The 17,048-nt window shown below is 40.2% G+C and overlaps 1 protein-coding gene across 8 annotated transcripts in view; it reads right to left on the bottom strand.

Annotated features, from left to right (window-relative positions):
• The window catches only part of LOC121261459 (protein MON2 homolog), a 57,563-nt gene that overhangs the window by 4,759 nt on the left and 35,756 nt on the right, over positions 1-17,048 (bottom strand). For 6 of the 8 annotated variants that reach the window (XM_041163833.1, XM_041163834.1, XM_041163838.1 and 3 more), the window contains 9 exons: positions 4,703-4,761; positions 3,306-3,442; positions 3,032-3,213; positions 1,454-1,582; positions 1,285-1,370; positions 1,082-1,197; positions 874-986; positions 558-681; positions 219-340 (listed from right to left, as the gene is read on the bottom strand). In XM_041163833.1, coding sequence (XP_041019767.1) covers positions 219-340; positions 558-681; positions 874-986; positions 1,082-1,197; positions 1,285-1,370; positions 1,454-1,582; positions 3,032-3,213; positions 3,306-3,442; positions 4,703-4,761 — 1,068 coding nt within the window. The remainder of the gene's footprint in view (positions 1-218; positions 341-557; positions 682-873; positions 987-1,081; positions 1,198-1,284; positions 1,371-1,453; positions 1,583-3,031; positions 3,214-3,305; positions 3,443-4,702; positions 4,762-17,048) is intronic. The other 2 variants (XM_041163835.1, XM_041163839.1) reach the window with 1 other exon arrangement.

The raw sequence follows: 17,048 nt of genomic DNA, 5'->3' as shown, positions 1-17,048 counted from the left end.
TCCTGAACCAATCCTCTCAAAATACATCTTAATTGAATCAATACTATATTCTTTCTAGATAGTGAGAAGAAAAAGCATGGAGGTATTTTGACTTATTAGTTATTTCAGGCTGCACATTACCGTGCAGAACAAAATGAACAAGACACAGTGGCTACAAATGATTAAAATTCCATGGGTAAAAAAAAAAGGAGTGATACGAGTACAAAACATATACTTACAAATTCAGTTTCAAAATTATCTGTAGTTATAATGGCTTGCTTAACAGCCAAATCAATGATTGCTAGCAACTGTGTGTACATGCTCTCATCAAACATCCTGTGTGCCTGAACATATAGTTCTCCTGTTACACCAACCAAGAAAAACATAAGCTTGCTGAACAAGGACCCTCATAATTACTGTACCGAAGACAATTAATGAAATCTCCTCAACTATGTGAGATATACTGTTCTGAGTAGTGAGGGTAGATACTGATAAACCATTTCCTTGCATTCAAGCACTTGTGACTTCTGTGTAAAATTCAGAGTCTAACCAAATTGTCAATTGAATAAATGCATTACCAAGACAATGTACAACCTCCTGCTTGACCTTGCCAGCTGCATTACCAGTGTAGTTTGGTGACTTCTGAAGAACAAACTCAAAAACATCAAGTACTGAGTTCAGGTATGGCATCGGCAAGTTCCCCTGATTCACACAGTTTTTTCAGTGCTAAGATGAGAATATCTAGTTGACGATACTCTCTTGTACATAAATTAATTAAGAGTCAAAGAATGGCATAGTAATAATGAAAGGTATTTTGGGAGATAAAATGTGACTGAAGACATTTTACTTCAGAAACAAAACAGCAGTTACAGTAGAGAAAATGTTGATGATCACCTTTGGAGAATGAGAAACAACAGTTGTCTGTAAACAATTAATTGCTGCAAGAGCAACCTCTTTACTACCATTTAAAATGCTACTCTTTACAAACAGAAGCAAAGATTCCCAACCTGCAAAAATGAAACATGCTCTGATATTTTGGACTCATACAATAGAAAGAACTGATAAAAACTGCCAGATACAAAGCATTCAATGGTGAACCTACCTGACCAGAAATTGCTTAAGCATCTGAGAAAAGGAAAGAAAGAGCGAAGTATGCGTGCTATTCCACCCAGGACCAGTACAAGCGACTCATCCCACTGTTTCTGAACTGTGTTCCGACTGCAAATTCATTAAAATAAGAATATGTATAACTGAGGGAAAAAGAAAATATTTTTCAAATCAAGATTAATTTGAAACTTCATATACCTGTGATGTATGAGCATGTGAACTGCTTTTCCATCACGAGTTCCCAGTTCTTTCCCTTGCCATTCATCTTTTGATGAAGTAGCAGCCTTGAAAAACAAATATAAACATTGACTAAGAAATACAGTAAAAAAATCTCTGAACTTGGTATTTAAATGCAAATTCAACTTACCATGTGAGAAGCACGATCTAATGCAGGGAAAACATAATTTGAAAGACAATCCTCCCACATAATTTTTGATAGTTTTTGCCCATGACTTCCAAGACTTTGAAAAAGGGTCCTGACAGCTGAATTCCTGACCTGAAATGCAGTACAGGTTCAACCATGACTGGAAAAGCTATTATATTATACAATCACAATGGTGTAAATATTACTCAATCACCTTCCACTGAATAAATGTTATCCAACTTGGGAATGAAAGTGGAAAAACTGCAACAGATAATAGGTCAATTATGCAAGTAGAAGTGTAAAAAGAAGTCCTCTATTATCTGGAAAAGCTCCAATTTATACTTTCTTTTCAGACCAGCCTTCAGCATAAGAAAAAAGTAATCGACGAATAATTTGCCAAAAGGTCTGGAATATATCCTGTGTGCTTGGGCTATGCCTATTTTCATATTAATAAAAAAACTGTTTTCCTTAGGAAAAAAAAAAAAAAAAAAAAAAACTGATTGGGCCACAGCGATAGATTGTCGTGGCCTCGATTTTCATGATTTTTTTGTTTCTATTACTTCTCTCTAACTAGGTGTGACCTTTTGTATACAATCTTGTGTACTTGGGCTATGCATATTCATATTAATATAATTGTTTACTTAAAAAAAAAAGAAAAGGAAAAAAAACTGAGAAGAGCTGTTGGCTCTCCCAACCAAAGTTTTGAATTCCGTTCCGGTTGAGGTACTAGAACGGAATATTTCGGTACCGGTACATTTCGGTGTACCATTTCGGGATAGTTTTTATATAGATAAATTAATTATATATGTATAGAAAAATTATATTCCAAACTAACTGGAATGTATATAACTATAAATATATTTATAGTCTTTACATAAATATATTAATTATAAAAATGTATTTTTTGGTTCCTGTGTTATCATTTGTAAACGAGATATAGAGTAGCTGTACAAAAGTAGATGAACTTTGGGAAACAATCGGAAAACCCGGGGAAAAGTAGACGGAACTTTGGTAGATGTAAACAATAGCTGTACAATATAGAGCCAGTGTCATCATTTCACTGCTAGCAAATTGCACCGAAGGGGAAAAGGGGATGGGAGAAAAATATCAAGAAATGACAGGTGTGCCCTCACTATTTAAAACTATTCACCAAACTGCTACTAATGTTTATTTCAGACCGAAATGCCCTTTCCAGCCGGAATTGACGGAAACCAGCCCGAATGGCCGGAATTTGACCCAGTATGGAACAGTAACCTACGCTTTGCCAGTTACTGTTCCGGCACGAAAAATTCTGGCTGGAACAGAACGAATTGCTAAACCTTGCTCCCAACTGCAACAGCAAACCGGGCCTAAACAGTCACAACTTAAAGAAACTAATTTATGATGCTATAACAGTAAATAATCAAGCATGTTCTAATATAAAAGATAGTAGAAGCACCAAAGAAAAACATCAAGGACATAAGTTTAAGGCAAACAAGTGCCATCATTCAGTGTTTATGGGCCTTGCTTTGTAGATCAGTTACCAATATGAAAGTGTTTTAATAATGCATGAAGTCCATTATCACAGACTAGCTATCCTACCTCTGGCCTATCATCAGCTCCAAGCTTTTGAAGTAACGAAAAAACAGAGAATAGCAACTTGTCACAGTCAACCATATTTGTCAAGGAAGCTTGGTCGTTCACATTATTTGAAATGCCAGGTGCTTGTTCTTCTGCCTTTTCTCCATCCATTTGCTTTGGAATAGAATGCACACCTAAACAATCTGAAATATTACAGCAGAGGAAAACCAAATACTTTTAAGACTTTACTGCGAAGACAATTGATGAGCTAACAAGTTCTCAACAGAAATTTAACCTGTTCCCTTCTCCTCTGGGTCTTGTATAAGCCCCTTTGCAATGAAATCTGTTACAGTCCATAAAAGGCCTATTGCAGTCAAGCTTATATTCAACTCTGTCTTTTGAGCACTGTAGGCCCCAGTCACATCTATGCATCTGCAATATTCAGATAATTACTGGCACGACAGGCAGATGTTAACAGTGTAACTCAACGACAACCATATATAAATAAGTTCTTGTTGGAAATAGATCTGATCATTTTAAAGGCCAGGCTAGGTTTTGGGCAGGCCTCAGTCTAGATTAAGGCTCAAATAAGAAGGTCTGTGCCTGACCTGCCCAGGAGATTGGACCTAAATATGAAGCTCAGGCCCAGACTAAGCCCTCTCATTTACTCCATTTTTTGAAGGCTTAAGTGCACGGCCATAGTTAATTTGCTCCCTTCATGCCAACAAAAGAAGCACAAGGAATAAAGAGAACAATCATGATTCATTTGGAACGTAAAGTTATTTCAGGGTTTCATTTCTTTTTTTTTTTTTTTGGGGGGGGGGGGGGGGGGGGGGGGGGGGGGAACGAACTTCCACAGACTTCAAGGGCATTATTTATGGATGGGGGAGAGGGAAAAAAGGGAGGGAGCATCGATGCACTCAAAATTTTGTTCACGTGTGCTTCTTGATGCCCCAATATTAGAACAGCCTTCTAAAATGTTCCCTGACCTAAATCTAAATCTTTCACCACACAATTTGAAGTATAGGTTACAGTTACACGGTTATCCTACAAGTCTATATTAATTTTCATTAGAATCACAAATAATATTTATGAAGACTTAAGCCATAACAGATAGCTATCACTGCTGAGAAAATCACTTTATGATGTATACCATGCTCACCAAGCTACAAGTAACAAGTTTGTAACAAACAACTCATTTCAACTAAGCCATAATCCCTACCAATTTGCATATGACATCAGTTTTATGCTAAAGGTTGAACTAACTGGGGCGAGACGCCGAGAACACGAAATCTACATTTGTCAAAGGTTGAACTACTATGCCATATTCAGTGGAATTTAAAAATTTAGCAGCTTTAGTGCATGAAAGGGCAAAAGTATGCTAAGGAAATGGGACATCTTCACACTAAAAGTCTTAGGAATTTTTCGGATTTCAGTTCTGCAATTAATACAGAACTGTATGACTCAAAATTTAGAAAATTCACTAACATCAATTGAAGATGAAACATCAGAATTTTGCACAAACATATCTAGAGGGAAAAAAAAAAAGTCGAAGTACTGTTGAGAAAACAAAAAACAAGTCTTGAAATGTAGAAACGAAAATGTTAAGGGGAAATGTTGACAAAATTGTAACAAAAATATCAAATTTAGGATCATATGCATGTATGGCCAAAAAGAAAAGAAGGATCTTACACATGAAGGTAGTCTGCCGGTATTGTTGAAAGTCCATCATTCATAATCACCCGTAGGCTCTGCAGGGAAATAAACAAGGCGTATCGGATTTACAGAACAGACCAAACCATCACATAATAGGAACAAGAGCAACTTCAAATGGTTTCGTTCACATTTGACTCATCTAGCATCTAATATATATATATAGACATACATATATATATATTTTATAAGTAAACAATTGTATTAATGAGAATGGGTATAGCCCAAGTAGTCATAATCACATTCAAGCTTTGCAGGCTCTTTTACTTTGCTTTGAAGCAGCATCAGGTTTGAAAGTGAATCTTATCAAGTCAAAATTAGTTCCAGTTGGAAATGTGCCAAGTGTTTTGAGTTTGTCCAATATTCTGGGGTGCAAAGTCTCCAATTTGCCAATGAAGTATCTCGGTCTTCCATTGGGTGCCTCCTTTAAGCCTCAGTCTATTTGGGATGGGGTGTTGGAAAAAAATGGAGAGCAAATTGGCGAGTTGGAAAAGGCTTTATTTGTCCAAAGGTGGTAGAGTTACATTGATAAAAAGTACTCTATCCAACCTGCCTACTTACTTCTTATCTTTATTTCTAATACCATGCAAGGTGGCTCACAGGTTAGAGAAATTGCAAAGAGATTTCCTTTTTTTTTTTTTTTGGGGGGGGGGGGGGGGGGGTGATAGACAAAGAATACATGTTTCATTTGGTGAATTGAGCTATGTTCTGTACCCCTATATGCGAAGGCGGGTTGAGAATTTGGAATTTTTTGGTTTTCAACAAGGCTTATCAAGAAGAGAGGGGACCTTTATGGAGAGTGGTCATAGATTTAAAATATGATAGATTGTGGGGAGGATGGTGCTTTAATGAGGTGAGTGGACCACGTAAGGTGAGGCTTTGGAAACTTTTGTTTTTGTTTTTAATGATGGGGGAACCACCCCACAGCAGAGCCATTAAGACTCACCCATGGAACCTAAACACCCGGGGAGACTAGCATAGCAACCCACTTAAATCGCAGTTTGATCCCAAGGGGAATCAAACCTGTGACATGGGGCTTGTGCACACAAGTTCGCCCTTACCACTGGGCTACCCACGGGTGGGTGGGGCTTTGGAAACAAATAAGAAGAGGCTGGACCAATCTCCATCAATACACACGTTTTATGGTTAGGGATGGCTCCAGAATTACATTCTGGAATGACCTATAGTGTGGATATCGAATCCTTAAAGAAGTCTGCACAATACTATATAGCATTGCACAAAGAAAGGAGGCATCAATAGCAGAACTCCTGGATCTCAATAGTGGCTCTTGCCAACAGAATATCATTTTCCTTAGCCCAAGATTGGGAAATTGACACATTTACAATTTTTTTCAATCTTGTGTACAATTGTAGAGTGACTGGAGGAGCAAATAAGATTATGTGGTCACCATCCAAGAAGGGGAGCTTTACCGTACAGTCGTACTATAAGTCCCTTATGACACACTCTACAAGAACATTCCCATGGAAGAACATATAGAAAACAAGGGCCCCCTAAAAGCTTCTTTTTTTGCATGGACAGCTTCGTTAAGGAAGATTCTCACCTTATATAATCTAAGGAAACACTGACTCTGATAAACTTAAGGAATACAAGCTGATCTTCAGCCCTTAAAAATAGCTAAACTACCATATATAGATCTGTCTAAAGATAGCCTATAGCTAGTATATTCTAATTAAGGAAAGAATAAAAGATTTACAAATATAGAAGATAGCTGTACAAGGCATAGAATCCGTTGACTTTAAATGGCCAGCTAATTCCTTTGACATCCCCCCTCAAATTGATGCTGGTAAATCTACAAGCATCAATTTGCTAACAAGGAAATTATGGTGCTGATGTGTCATGGATTTGGTGAAGATATCCACGATCTGTAGAGTAGTGGAAATATGTGGGAGGGTGATAACCTAGCGGTCATAGGCCTCCCGGATGGAGTGGCAATCAGCCTCTATATGCTTTGTGCGTTCGTGGTAGACAGGGTTGTCAGCAATTTGGATGACACTAGTGTTGTTAGCATGTAGTGGAGTAGGTTGAACTTGGGAGAAACCAAGCTCTGTGAGGAGACCATGCAACCAAATGATCTCGGAGCATGTAGCAGACATGGTGGGGTACTCTGCCTCAGTTGATGACTTGGAGACATAGTCCTGCTTCTTGCATTTCCAAGAGACAAGAGCATCACCAAGAAACATACACCAACCAGTAGTAGATTTCCTGGTGTCTGGGCAACCGGCCCACAGCATCACTATAGGCTTGTAGCTGGAGTGAAGAACCAGTAGGGAAAAATAAGCCACGACTAGGTGTGCCAAGGATGTATCGAATGATACGTCGGACTGGGGATAGGTGGAGACGCCGTGGGGCTTGCATGAACTTGATGACGGTGTGTACATCATAAGAGATGTCTGGTCAGGTGATGGTTAGATAGATAAGACTACCAACCAGCTTCTGATAGAAAGTAGGATCCCAAGAAGCTCCCCTTCGTCACGTCGATACTTCACATTTAAGTTCCATGGGGTGTCAACAGAAGTAGTGTCTGTGAGTCCGGCTAACTGAACCAGATCCTGAATATAATTGTGTAAGAAGATACCTTGAGGCCGATGATGCACCTCTAACCCCAAGAAATAGGTGAGCTGGCTAAGGTCTTTCACGTGGAAAGTAGAATACAACAATTTCTGAATCTTAGAGATGGCCTCCATATCAGAACTAGTGACAACGATGTCGTCCACATAAACAAGGAGAACAACTATGCCCTTAGATGTCCTCTGTAGAAAAAGGGAGGAGTCATACTGACACTGAGTGAAGGAAAAGCCAAGAAGAGTGGATCGAGACTTTTCAAACCATACTCTCGGTGCCTGCTTCAAACCACACAAAGAGCGTTTTAGTTTGCAAACATCATTAGGTGAGGAAGAAGGCATACCAGAGGGAAGTTTCATGTAAACTTCCTCCTTGAGATCACCACGTAGGAATGCGTTCTTAACATCCATTTGAGGTAAAGGCCATGATTGAGATGCAACAAGAGCTAGTATGGTTCGTACGACGAGCATCTTGGCTGCCGGTGAGAAGGTTTCATCGTAGTCTAGGCCATACTCTTGCTTGTTGTCAAGAACCACCAACCGAACCTTGTGACGGTCTATGGATCCATCACAACGAAGCTTGATAGAAAACACCAACTTATTGCCAAGGGGTTTCACAGATGGGGGACATGGAACAACATCCTAGGTCTGGTTTTCTTCAAGTGTGAGAAGTTTTGTTTCAATAGCTTTCAACAACACTCATGCTCCATTGCCTATTTATAAGACGAGGGAATAGGAGTAGAAGACAAGGTAACTGTCAAAGATAAAGGAGGGGTGAAACCAAACCCATCTAGGGGTCTACAAACCCGAGTATTGTGTCAGAGAGGAGTAGGTGCAGTTGCTGGAACAGGATTAGCAATTGGGGAATGAAGTTAAGGGGGCTCAGGAGGTGCGGAAGTATGATTTGATGTGGCGGAGGAGCGTCACTGATACACTAGGAGAGGCTTAAAAGGTACATGATCTGCATAAGAGTTAGTAAATGAGGGAAAAACAGAAAATGAAGGAGAAAGGGGATCGTGGTAAGTGAAGAAAAAATACTCGTTTTCTAGAAAGATCATATTTCTAGAAACCCGAATACGATGCAGATTTGGATCATAGCAAAGAAAACCTTTCTGGTGTACATAATATCCTAGAAAGGCACATTGGACTGACTGAGCCGTGAGTTTTGTGCGTTCGTGTGCAGGAAGATGAACATAGCACACACACAACCAAAGGTACGAAGGTTAGAATAATTTGGCGTGTGACCAAATAACCGAGTGTAAGGAGAGACGTGGTTCAATGAGGAAGAAGACAATCTGTTGATGAGGTGGATAGCGGTGGAGAGAGCTTCACACCAAAACCGAGAGGGCACAGACGACTCTAAAAGAAGGGTGCCAACAACATCGAGAAGGTGACAGTTCTTTCTTTCAGCAACCCCATTTTTTTAAGGGGTTGAAGGACAAGACCATTGAGAGATTATGCCATTAGTTTGTAGAAATTTCTGCAAATGAGACATGTACTCACCCCCATCGTCAAAGTGAAGGATTTTGATATTGAAAGAAAATTGAGTCTGAATATTAGCATGAAAGAGCTTGAAAATAAAAATAATTCATCTTTAGAATGCAGGAAATCAATCAACGTAAAACGACTATAGTCGTCAATAAAAGTGACGAAGTACTTGTAATTAGCATGAGAAGTAACCGGTGCCATACCCCACACATCCTATGTATCATATCAAAAGCCTAGACTACTTTTGGTGTGTGAGTGGGAAATGGCAGAGTTTTACTTTTGCCAAGTCGACAAGGGAACAACAATAAGAGATGGTGACTCTTTATTCCCAAGTAAACCAGAATTTAGCAAATCATGAAGTACAGTAGAGTTTGGATGTCTGAGACGTTTATACCATGCTCGGTAATCAATATGAGCAGAATTACAAGGGGCAAAGGGCAAAGAGAAACATGGATAACAAGGAAATTGGAAAGGGAAAAGACGTCCTACTTTAGGCTCCCTCACAATCATCTTCCCTGATTGTTGATCGTGCACAACACAAACAGATTTAGAGAATTCCACTTTACAATCACTGTCAACCAACTGACCGACAAAAATGAGATTACTGGTAAGACCAGGAGAGACAAAGATATCGGTTAGAGAAGGAGAAACATCACTGATGGCCGTGATAGGTAAATGGTTGCCATCAGCAGTATGAATCTTGAGATTTCCAGAATATTTGTTTATATTGGTAAGGAAATGAGCATTGTTTGTCACTTGATGGGAAGCCCTGGAATCAAAGTACCAAGGAGGTGATATAGAGAAGGGTTTACCTAAGATTCCTAAAGCGGAGAATGCAGAAATGATCATTTGTTGAATCATTTCAAGGGTCACGGGTTGAACAAGAGCAGGAGCACTTTGTGTCAGAGGTGTTGTATCCACAGAACTACCAGTACTAGAAGAGTCAACTGAGGCAGTATATACTGTTTCAGATCTCTTGGGGGGTCGGGTAGGGCATCCCTTGATAATATGGCCATCCTTTTTGCAGTAGTTGCAGAATTTTTTGGGACAGTTTGAAGCGAAATGGCCAAATCCTTTGCAACAAAAAGCACTAAACAATGCTCATATCCCTGCCTCTTGGCTTGGCTTGTGCTGCATAAGCCATGGGAACAAAGGTGGATCTACGTTGTTCCATGGTGGTTTAAGTGAGAAGGCGCTGCTCCTCACGAAACAAATCATTGAGGCATGCATCCAAGGAGGGGACAGGTTCTCGGTTCATAAGATTAGACCTAGTGCCTTCAAATTCAGATCTCAATTTCATAAGAAATTGATCCCTCTTAGTAGTTTCATGGACAGATTGAACATAACTAAGACCTTTGAGAGGTAAGGTAGCATAGACTATATCAGTATGTTTAGCCCAAAGATTCATGAAGCTAGAGTAAAAATCAAAGATAGAAAGACTTTCTTGTTGGAGATTGGCCAAGTCATGTTCAAGTTGGAACCGACGAGCAGTGTTGTGCTGATTGTAGAGCATCTTCAGGTTAGTCCACATCTCGACTGTAGTCTTGAAGGGTCGAAGGTTCAAGATGATGTTGGATTCGACAGATCCTAGAATCCACGCCATGATTTAAGCATCCTTGACCTCCCACTTGGCGTGCTAATCCTTGTTTTTGTTTTTGTCAGGAGCAGGGTTGCCGCCATCAACATGGCCCCATAGATCCTTGCCTTTGACAAATATCTTGAAGAGGAATGCCTAGGCTTAGTAGTTTTTGCCATTAAAATGAACCAAGAAGGCATCAGACTTATATGAAGACATGAGGCCGAGAGAACTTGATCAAGAATAACCGAGAACAAGGGACTGAACTAGGGCTGAGTTGGACAAGAGACATGAGAATTCACAATTGTGGCTTTGATGCCATGATAAACTTAGAGAGCTTTGAGCAAAAGTATGTTTTCTCTTGGTGGAGAATTCCCATTATATAAAGAATACAAGCATATCTTCAGCCCTTAAAAATAGCTAAACTACCATATACAGATCTGTCTAAAGATAGCCTATAGCTAGTATATCCTAATTAAGAAAGAATAAAAGATTTACAAACATAGAAGATAGTTGTCAAAGCTGTACAAGGCATAGAATCCGCTGACTTTAAATGGCCAGCTAATTCCTTTGACAGATTCATTGTATTGGATTGGTGTTACATGTCTAAGAAAAGTGGTGAGTTTTCGGGTCACCTATTATTGTATTGTGATGTAGCCATGAGCTTATGGAACGATATCTTTGCGAGAGTGGGACTCTTTTGGGCAATGCCAAGATTGTTGACTTTTTGGCCGGATGGCAAGGCATCCGGGGTAACTCTCAAATTGGAGCTATGTAGAAGATGGTACCAGCTTGTCTATGGTGGTACATATGGATGGAGTGGAACGGTCGAAGTTTTGAGGATCGTGAACGGACAATGGACGAGCTTAGAACTTTCTTTCTTCACACTTTATTCCATTGGTTGACTATAATCGACTTTGATGGCATGAACGTTCATGATTTTCTTGTATCTTTAGATAGTCATGCATAGGTGTGGTTCTTGTATATGTCCCGTGTACTTGGCTTCGCCTATTTTCAATAAAATTCTTATTTAATGATAAAAAAAAAAAAAAAAAAGAGAGAGAGAGAGAATAGGCATAACCCAAGTATATAGGGGGAACATCTAATATATTACATGATACATTTTAAAGATCAATAACTACACTAGATATAAGGGATGGGATGGAGCTGTTTTGCTGAAACTCTAAGGGAATTGGGTTCTTTGAAGCCCCCTGTTCTTGTCAACAAAAACAAAGGATCATGGTGTAAATGTTCAAGCTCGTGGTGTGGGTTGAGACCTTTCCAAGTCTATGCTAGCAGGGGCTAGATAGGTAGAAGAAGGGTCTTACAAGATGGCGTTAATGAGACTGATGTCTTTCTTGGCCATTAAGTTTTTGTCAGAACATAGTATGGGCTCTCGGGGAAATGTGGCGAAAGAGGCAGGTGGCAGGTTAGTCCATGGTGTAAAGTTTGCAGACACTTGCAAACAAACATACTTCAATGGGCGGCGTTTGGAGTCTCGTCAAGTTGGGTAGAGGAAGAGTCATTGCTGGAGATGAATTTTGAGCTAATCAAAGTCCAGAAGATTAACAATCTTCTCTTTGAGGATTGACAAGGAGATGGGCTTGGGTGCGTATTTTGGCCATAAATCAAGGATGGAGGCCCAGGAAGCGGGTGATTCAAGGGTTGTGGGCTTGCGTATTAAAAATGGGATTGGTTTGCAGAAAGTACGACGTGGCTCATGTTTTAACGAAAGAGAAGACTTCCGTGGGCAGTAACATGGGGCCCAAATCCAACGAATTGGAGAAAGGAAAACCAAAAGTTGGGTCAGACTCTTAGAAGCCAACCCGGCCCAATTCTGTGTGGCGGATCAAGAACGGATCCAGGTCTTACTCAGGTTCGACCTAGAAAAACCTCCGTCAAGCATTGATGATTGCTCCAGCGTTGAGGCTGACACAGAACAGATTACTAGCCGTCTCTACCCTCATGAATAGTACTCAGTAGCTGGAGAATTCACTGGGTTTTTTGCCAGTAGTTTCACTTTTGAAGGCTCTGTATGGTACAGACAAAGACGGAGATTTGTATCCCTCACCGTTGGAGCTGGATGTTTTCTCTTCTCCTCAACATCCTAATAATCTCAAAACTCACAAGGGGGCTCTGAGATTGTTATTGTGTAGTGATGACATGTGTGGAGATGCGGATTCCTCTTCTGACACTTTGGTGGGGGATGACTAGAGGTATGCAGACATGCAGGTGGTAACAAGGGATATGGAGAGTATGGATTCTGATTTTACTGGACAACAAACCTATTCTTTTATGTACCTTGTTCCCGGGAGTTAATATGTCTTGGTGTTCTTCGAAATGGGTGCTTAAGAAAGTTCAAGAAATTCAGGATTGCCTAGGGATTTCCTATGAGGCTTTCGAAAACCAATCTAGGGCCTTACTTATAGCCATTGAAGCGGGCCACTCTTCTTCTAAATCAGAATCGAAAAAAGAAAGATGCCATGGTTTACAGGAAGCAAAGTTGCAATCTATTGAAAGAAGCATTATTACAAGTTTATGGGGATGTTCTTATGCGGGATGGGTGTTCCTTGCCTCTAAGGAGGCCTTAAGAGGATTGTGGAGCGTACTGGGGAGTGTATCGGGGATTACTTGGTGGCTTGTTCAAGAATGTGGAAAGATAGTTTTGAGTGGGCTTTTGTAGGTATTTATGGGCCTAACCTGGATAGCAATAGAAGATTTTTGTGGGATGAGATTGTAGGGTTTGTAGCTAGTGGGACATGCCTTGGTGCATTGGAGGAGACTTCAATACAACTCGGTTTTCAAGTGAGAGGTTGGGGGAATCTAGATTATGTCCGTCTATGGTAGAATTCCCTGATTTTATTTTTAGCCTGGATCTATTGGACTTGCCTTTGGTTGGGGTGTTTTCATATGGTCAAAGAATTGGGCATGGTTGAGGATGGACAGATTTATCGTATTTCCTTCTTAGGAGGCTCATTTTCCAAAGTTTTTTTTATTGGCACCAGATGTCCAGGAAAATGAGCCTCATTTTACAACACTCTGGAAAATGATGCTCATTTTCCAAAGTGTTGTCAGAAGAGATTGTCTCAAGTATGTTCAGATCATTTTCCAATCATATTGGATTGTGGGGATACTCATGGGGGCCACAGGTACTTCAAGTTTGAAAATATGTGGTTCAAAGTTTATGGTTTTGTGGATATGGTGAGACAATGGTGGTCTTCTTATTAGTTTACTGGCACTCCGAGTTTTATATTGGCAAGCAAGCTTAAAGCCGTATAGAACGATTTGAAGAAGTGGAATGTGGAAGCTTTTTAGAATGATGATAGTCAAAGCAAGTCCCTCTTCGAGGAGTTGCAAAGTTTGACAGGTAGGGCGGAGATGGGGGCTTTGTCAGAGGAGTCAAGTAGGAAAAGTTTTGTGGCTACCGAGTTTGAAAAGCTGATTTTGATGGAGGAGATCTTGTGGAGGCAAAAAATCTTGGGCTCTTTGGTTGAAAGAAGGAGATCGACGTATAAAATTTTTTCATTGGGTGGCCAATTCTCATTGTAGGAACAATGCCATTGAGATGCTCCATTCTGAAGGTCATGTTCTCAATGGCCATTCTAAAATCAAGGACCACATTCACTATTATGACACTTCTTTCAGAACAGTATATGTGGAGGCCAAAATTTGATGGTTTGGCTTTTGAGACTATTGAGATATTCCAAGTGCTATTGGTTGGAAAGACCATTTGAGGTGGGTGAGGTGCATCACGTGGTAAGAGGGATGGCCCAAGAAAAAGCCCATGGACCAGATGGCTCCTCCATGGCATTTTTTTCAGGAGTATTGGGATATCCTTAAGGAGGATGTTATGACTGTTTTTCATGAATTCTTTTCTTTCAGGAAGTTCGAGAAAAGCCTAAATACGACATTCATAACACTCATTCCAAAGAGGCTAGGGGCTTCGAATGTGAAGGACTTTCTTCCCATTAGTCTTGTGAATGGGTGTATAAGATTATATCCAAAGTACTAGATAGTCGTATTGGCACGGTCATGGAGAAGATAATCTTGAAATCTCAAAATGCTTTTGTTAAGGGGAGATAAATTCTAAACTCGGTGATTATAGCAAATGAATGTTTGGAGATTAGATTGAGAATTGCAGTGCCAAGCATTCTATGTAAGATAGATATGAAGAAGGCTTATGAACATGTGAACTAGGATTGTCTATTTTACTTGCTTGAGATGTGCGGTTTTGGGGAGAGTTGGTATATGTGGATCAAGCATTGTGTTACCAATGTTTGGTTCTTTGTCTTGTTAAACGGTATCCCTGTTTGTTTCTTTAACGGCTCATGTGATTTGAGACAAGGGGGCCCTATGTCCCCTTTTCTCTTTGCGATAATTATGGATGCGCTTAGTCGGATGTTGGAGGCTGCGGTTGGTTCGGGATTTCCATCTTCTCAGTGGGAATTACTAACAATGGTTTTATCAATGTTTTTTTTTTACAAGAACGAAGATATTTTATTGATATTGAAATAGGCATAGTCTAAATACACAGAAAGTATACATGTGATTACACCTAGAAAGAAACGAATACAAGGAAATCATGAAACTTAAGACCATTAAAGTATATAACAATGGCCCGCATAAATAAAGTCTTCCAGAAAAAACTCTTGTACTCTTCCAAAGAGAGTTCTTGATCCTCAAAATTTCGGTCATTCCTTTCCCTCCAAATGCACCAAAGTAGATAAATGGAAGCCATCTTCCACACAGCTGCAATGTGGGATATCCCTTTGATCCCTCTCCAACTAGCAAGTAGGTCAACCACCTTGCCCGGCATAACCTATGCTAATCCAATTTTGCTGAAGAAGTAATTCCACGAGGGCCTTGCAAACTCACAATGTAGAAGTAAAAGATCCACTATTTCACTACTATTTTTGCACACACAACACCAATAAGGATAAACCCACGTTTCCTTAGGTTGTCAATGGATAGAATCTTCCCTAAGGATGCAATCCAAACAAAAAAAAGTAGCCTTAAGAGGCACTTTACTCCTCCAAATGCTCTTCTAAGGAAAGTGATTACTAGCTTGAGTAGTGAGAACCTCATAGAAAGAGCATACATAAAAGTTTCCTTTACAAGAAGGAGACCAAACAAACTTATCCGCCACTGTATCATCAGTTCCAATGGTGTATAACAAGTTAAGAATTCAACAAAGACACCAACCTCCCAATCATGTGCCTCCCTAATGAAACTGACATTCTACTGTTGTGAACCATTAGTAATTTCCCTCAAATCAGCCACCAGAGCATCATGTTCCCGTGCAATTCTGAAAATAGATGGATAAGCATCCTCAAGAGCCGTATCTCCAACCCAAACATAATGCCAACCTTTCCTAGTGTGGCTAGAGAAGGACCCCCAACCTTTTCGGATATGTTTCCATAACCTCACTCCATGTGCCCCCCAACTTCATTAAAGCACCAACCCCCCTTATACTCCCATACTTAATATCAATCACCACATTCCATAATGCTTCTCTTTGATAATTATATCTCCATAGCCATTTCCTTGAGAGAGCCTTGTTGAAGACCCTTACATTGCAAACCCCAACCAGCCACCCCTCACTGGAGAGTACACCTTGTCCCAACCAACTAAATGACACTTAAACTCTTAGCTGAGTCCACTCCATAGGAAATATCGTTAGAGCTTCTCAATGTGTAAGGAAGGTTTGAAAGTGTGCTCTTTATTAAGGTAATCCGACCCCCTTTAGACAAATACAACTGTAACAACCCGATTCAATATTATTAGGGATAATTACGGATATTTTATTGGGTTTGATAATCAGGCTATTTTTTTGGGTTAAAATTTTTATGGATGAAATAGGATTTTTTTTTTTATTTTATTAATTTGAGATATGTTTTAAGATAGGTCTTTAGATAGTGTTTGTATTTTTTTTTTTGAATTTCTTTCCTTCTCCTGTGCGTGTATTCCTATGTTGGATTTCCAATTTGAACAAGATTCTTAGATCAAAACCAACTCCTAACTCCAACTTTATCCAATCTCCTTATCACTCACGATATCTCTCCCCCTCATCAATAAAACTCATCCTAGACTCCCAGAAATAAACAAAAAAAAATCTAGAGAAAGCTGGAACTCACTCTCGCAGAAAAAGCCCCTTACGTTGCTCCTTCACCTAGTAACCCACATCCCTTCCTCCTCTTCACAGCCTAACAGTTCTTACCAACGCTGTCGAGTCCCTCAAGCACGACGGAAACAGCCAGCCACGAGCACACAACCTCCCTCCACCAAAAACCACTACACCTGAAAGACTCTGTTTTTGCACACTGAAATAGAGGAAGTCGTCCCCAACGTGAGCCACTGCAAACCACCACTACCGAGAGCTTCTCCACGTTGAGACCCCACATAAACCGTCGCCAAGGGCTATTCGACACCTTTAGTCCATCGCAAGCCTCTTACAGCCTCACAGTGGGTCCTCTCTCTCCCTCACGCCTTGCTTCCTTCTTCCATTTTCTCTCTCTCTCTCTCATCACGTTGTCTCTCTCTCTCATCACTCTCTATCTCAGTTGCACAATCTCCCACAATACGTTGCCACTCCGCCCAGCCACAAGCCGATGCTAGTTGTTGATCACAGTAAGCCCACTGCCTCTCTAGTCTCGCGTAAGTCCATTCCCGAATGCATGAA

This window comes from Juglans microcarpa x Juglans regia, chromosome 4D, assembly GCF_004785595.1.
Source record: "Juglans microcarpa x Juglans regia isolate MS1-56 chromosome 4D, Jm3101_v1.0, whole genome shotgun sequence".
NCBI classification, from domain to species: Eukaryota; Viridiplantae; Streptophyta; class Magnoliopsida; order Fagales; family Juglandaceae; genus Juglans; species Juglans microcarpa x Juglans regia.
The sequence above is the reverse complement of the archived record's forward strand: the minus strand, read 5'-3'. Positions and strand labels throughout refer to the sequence as shown.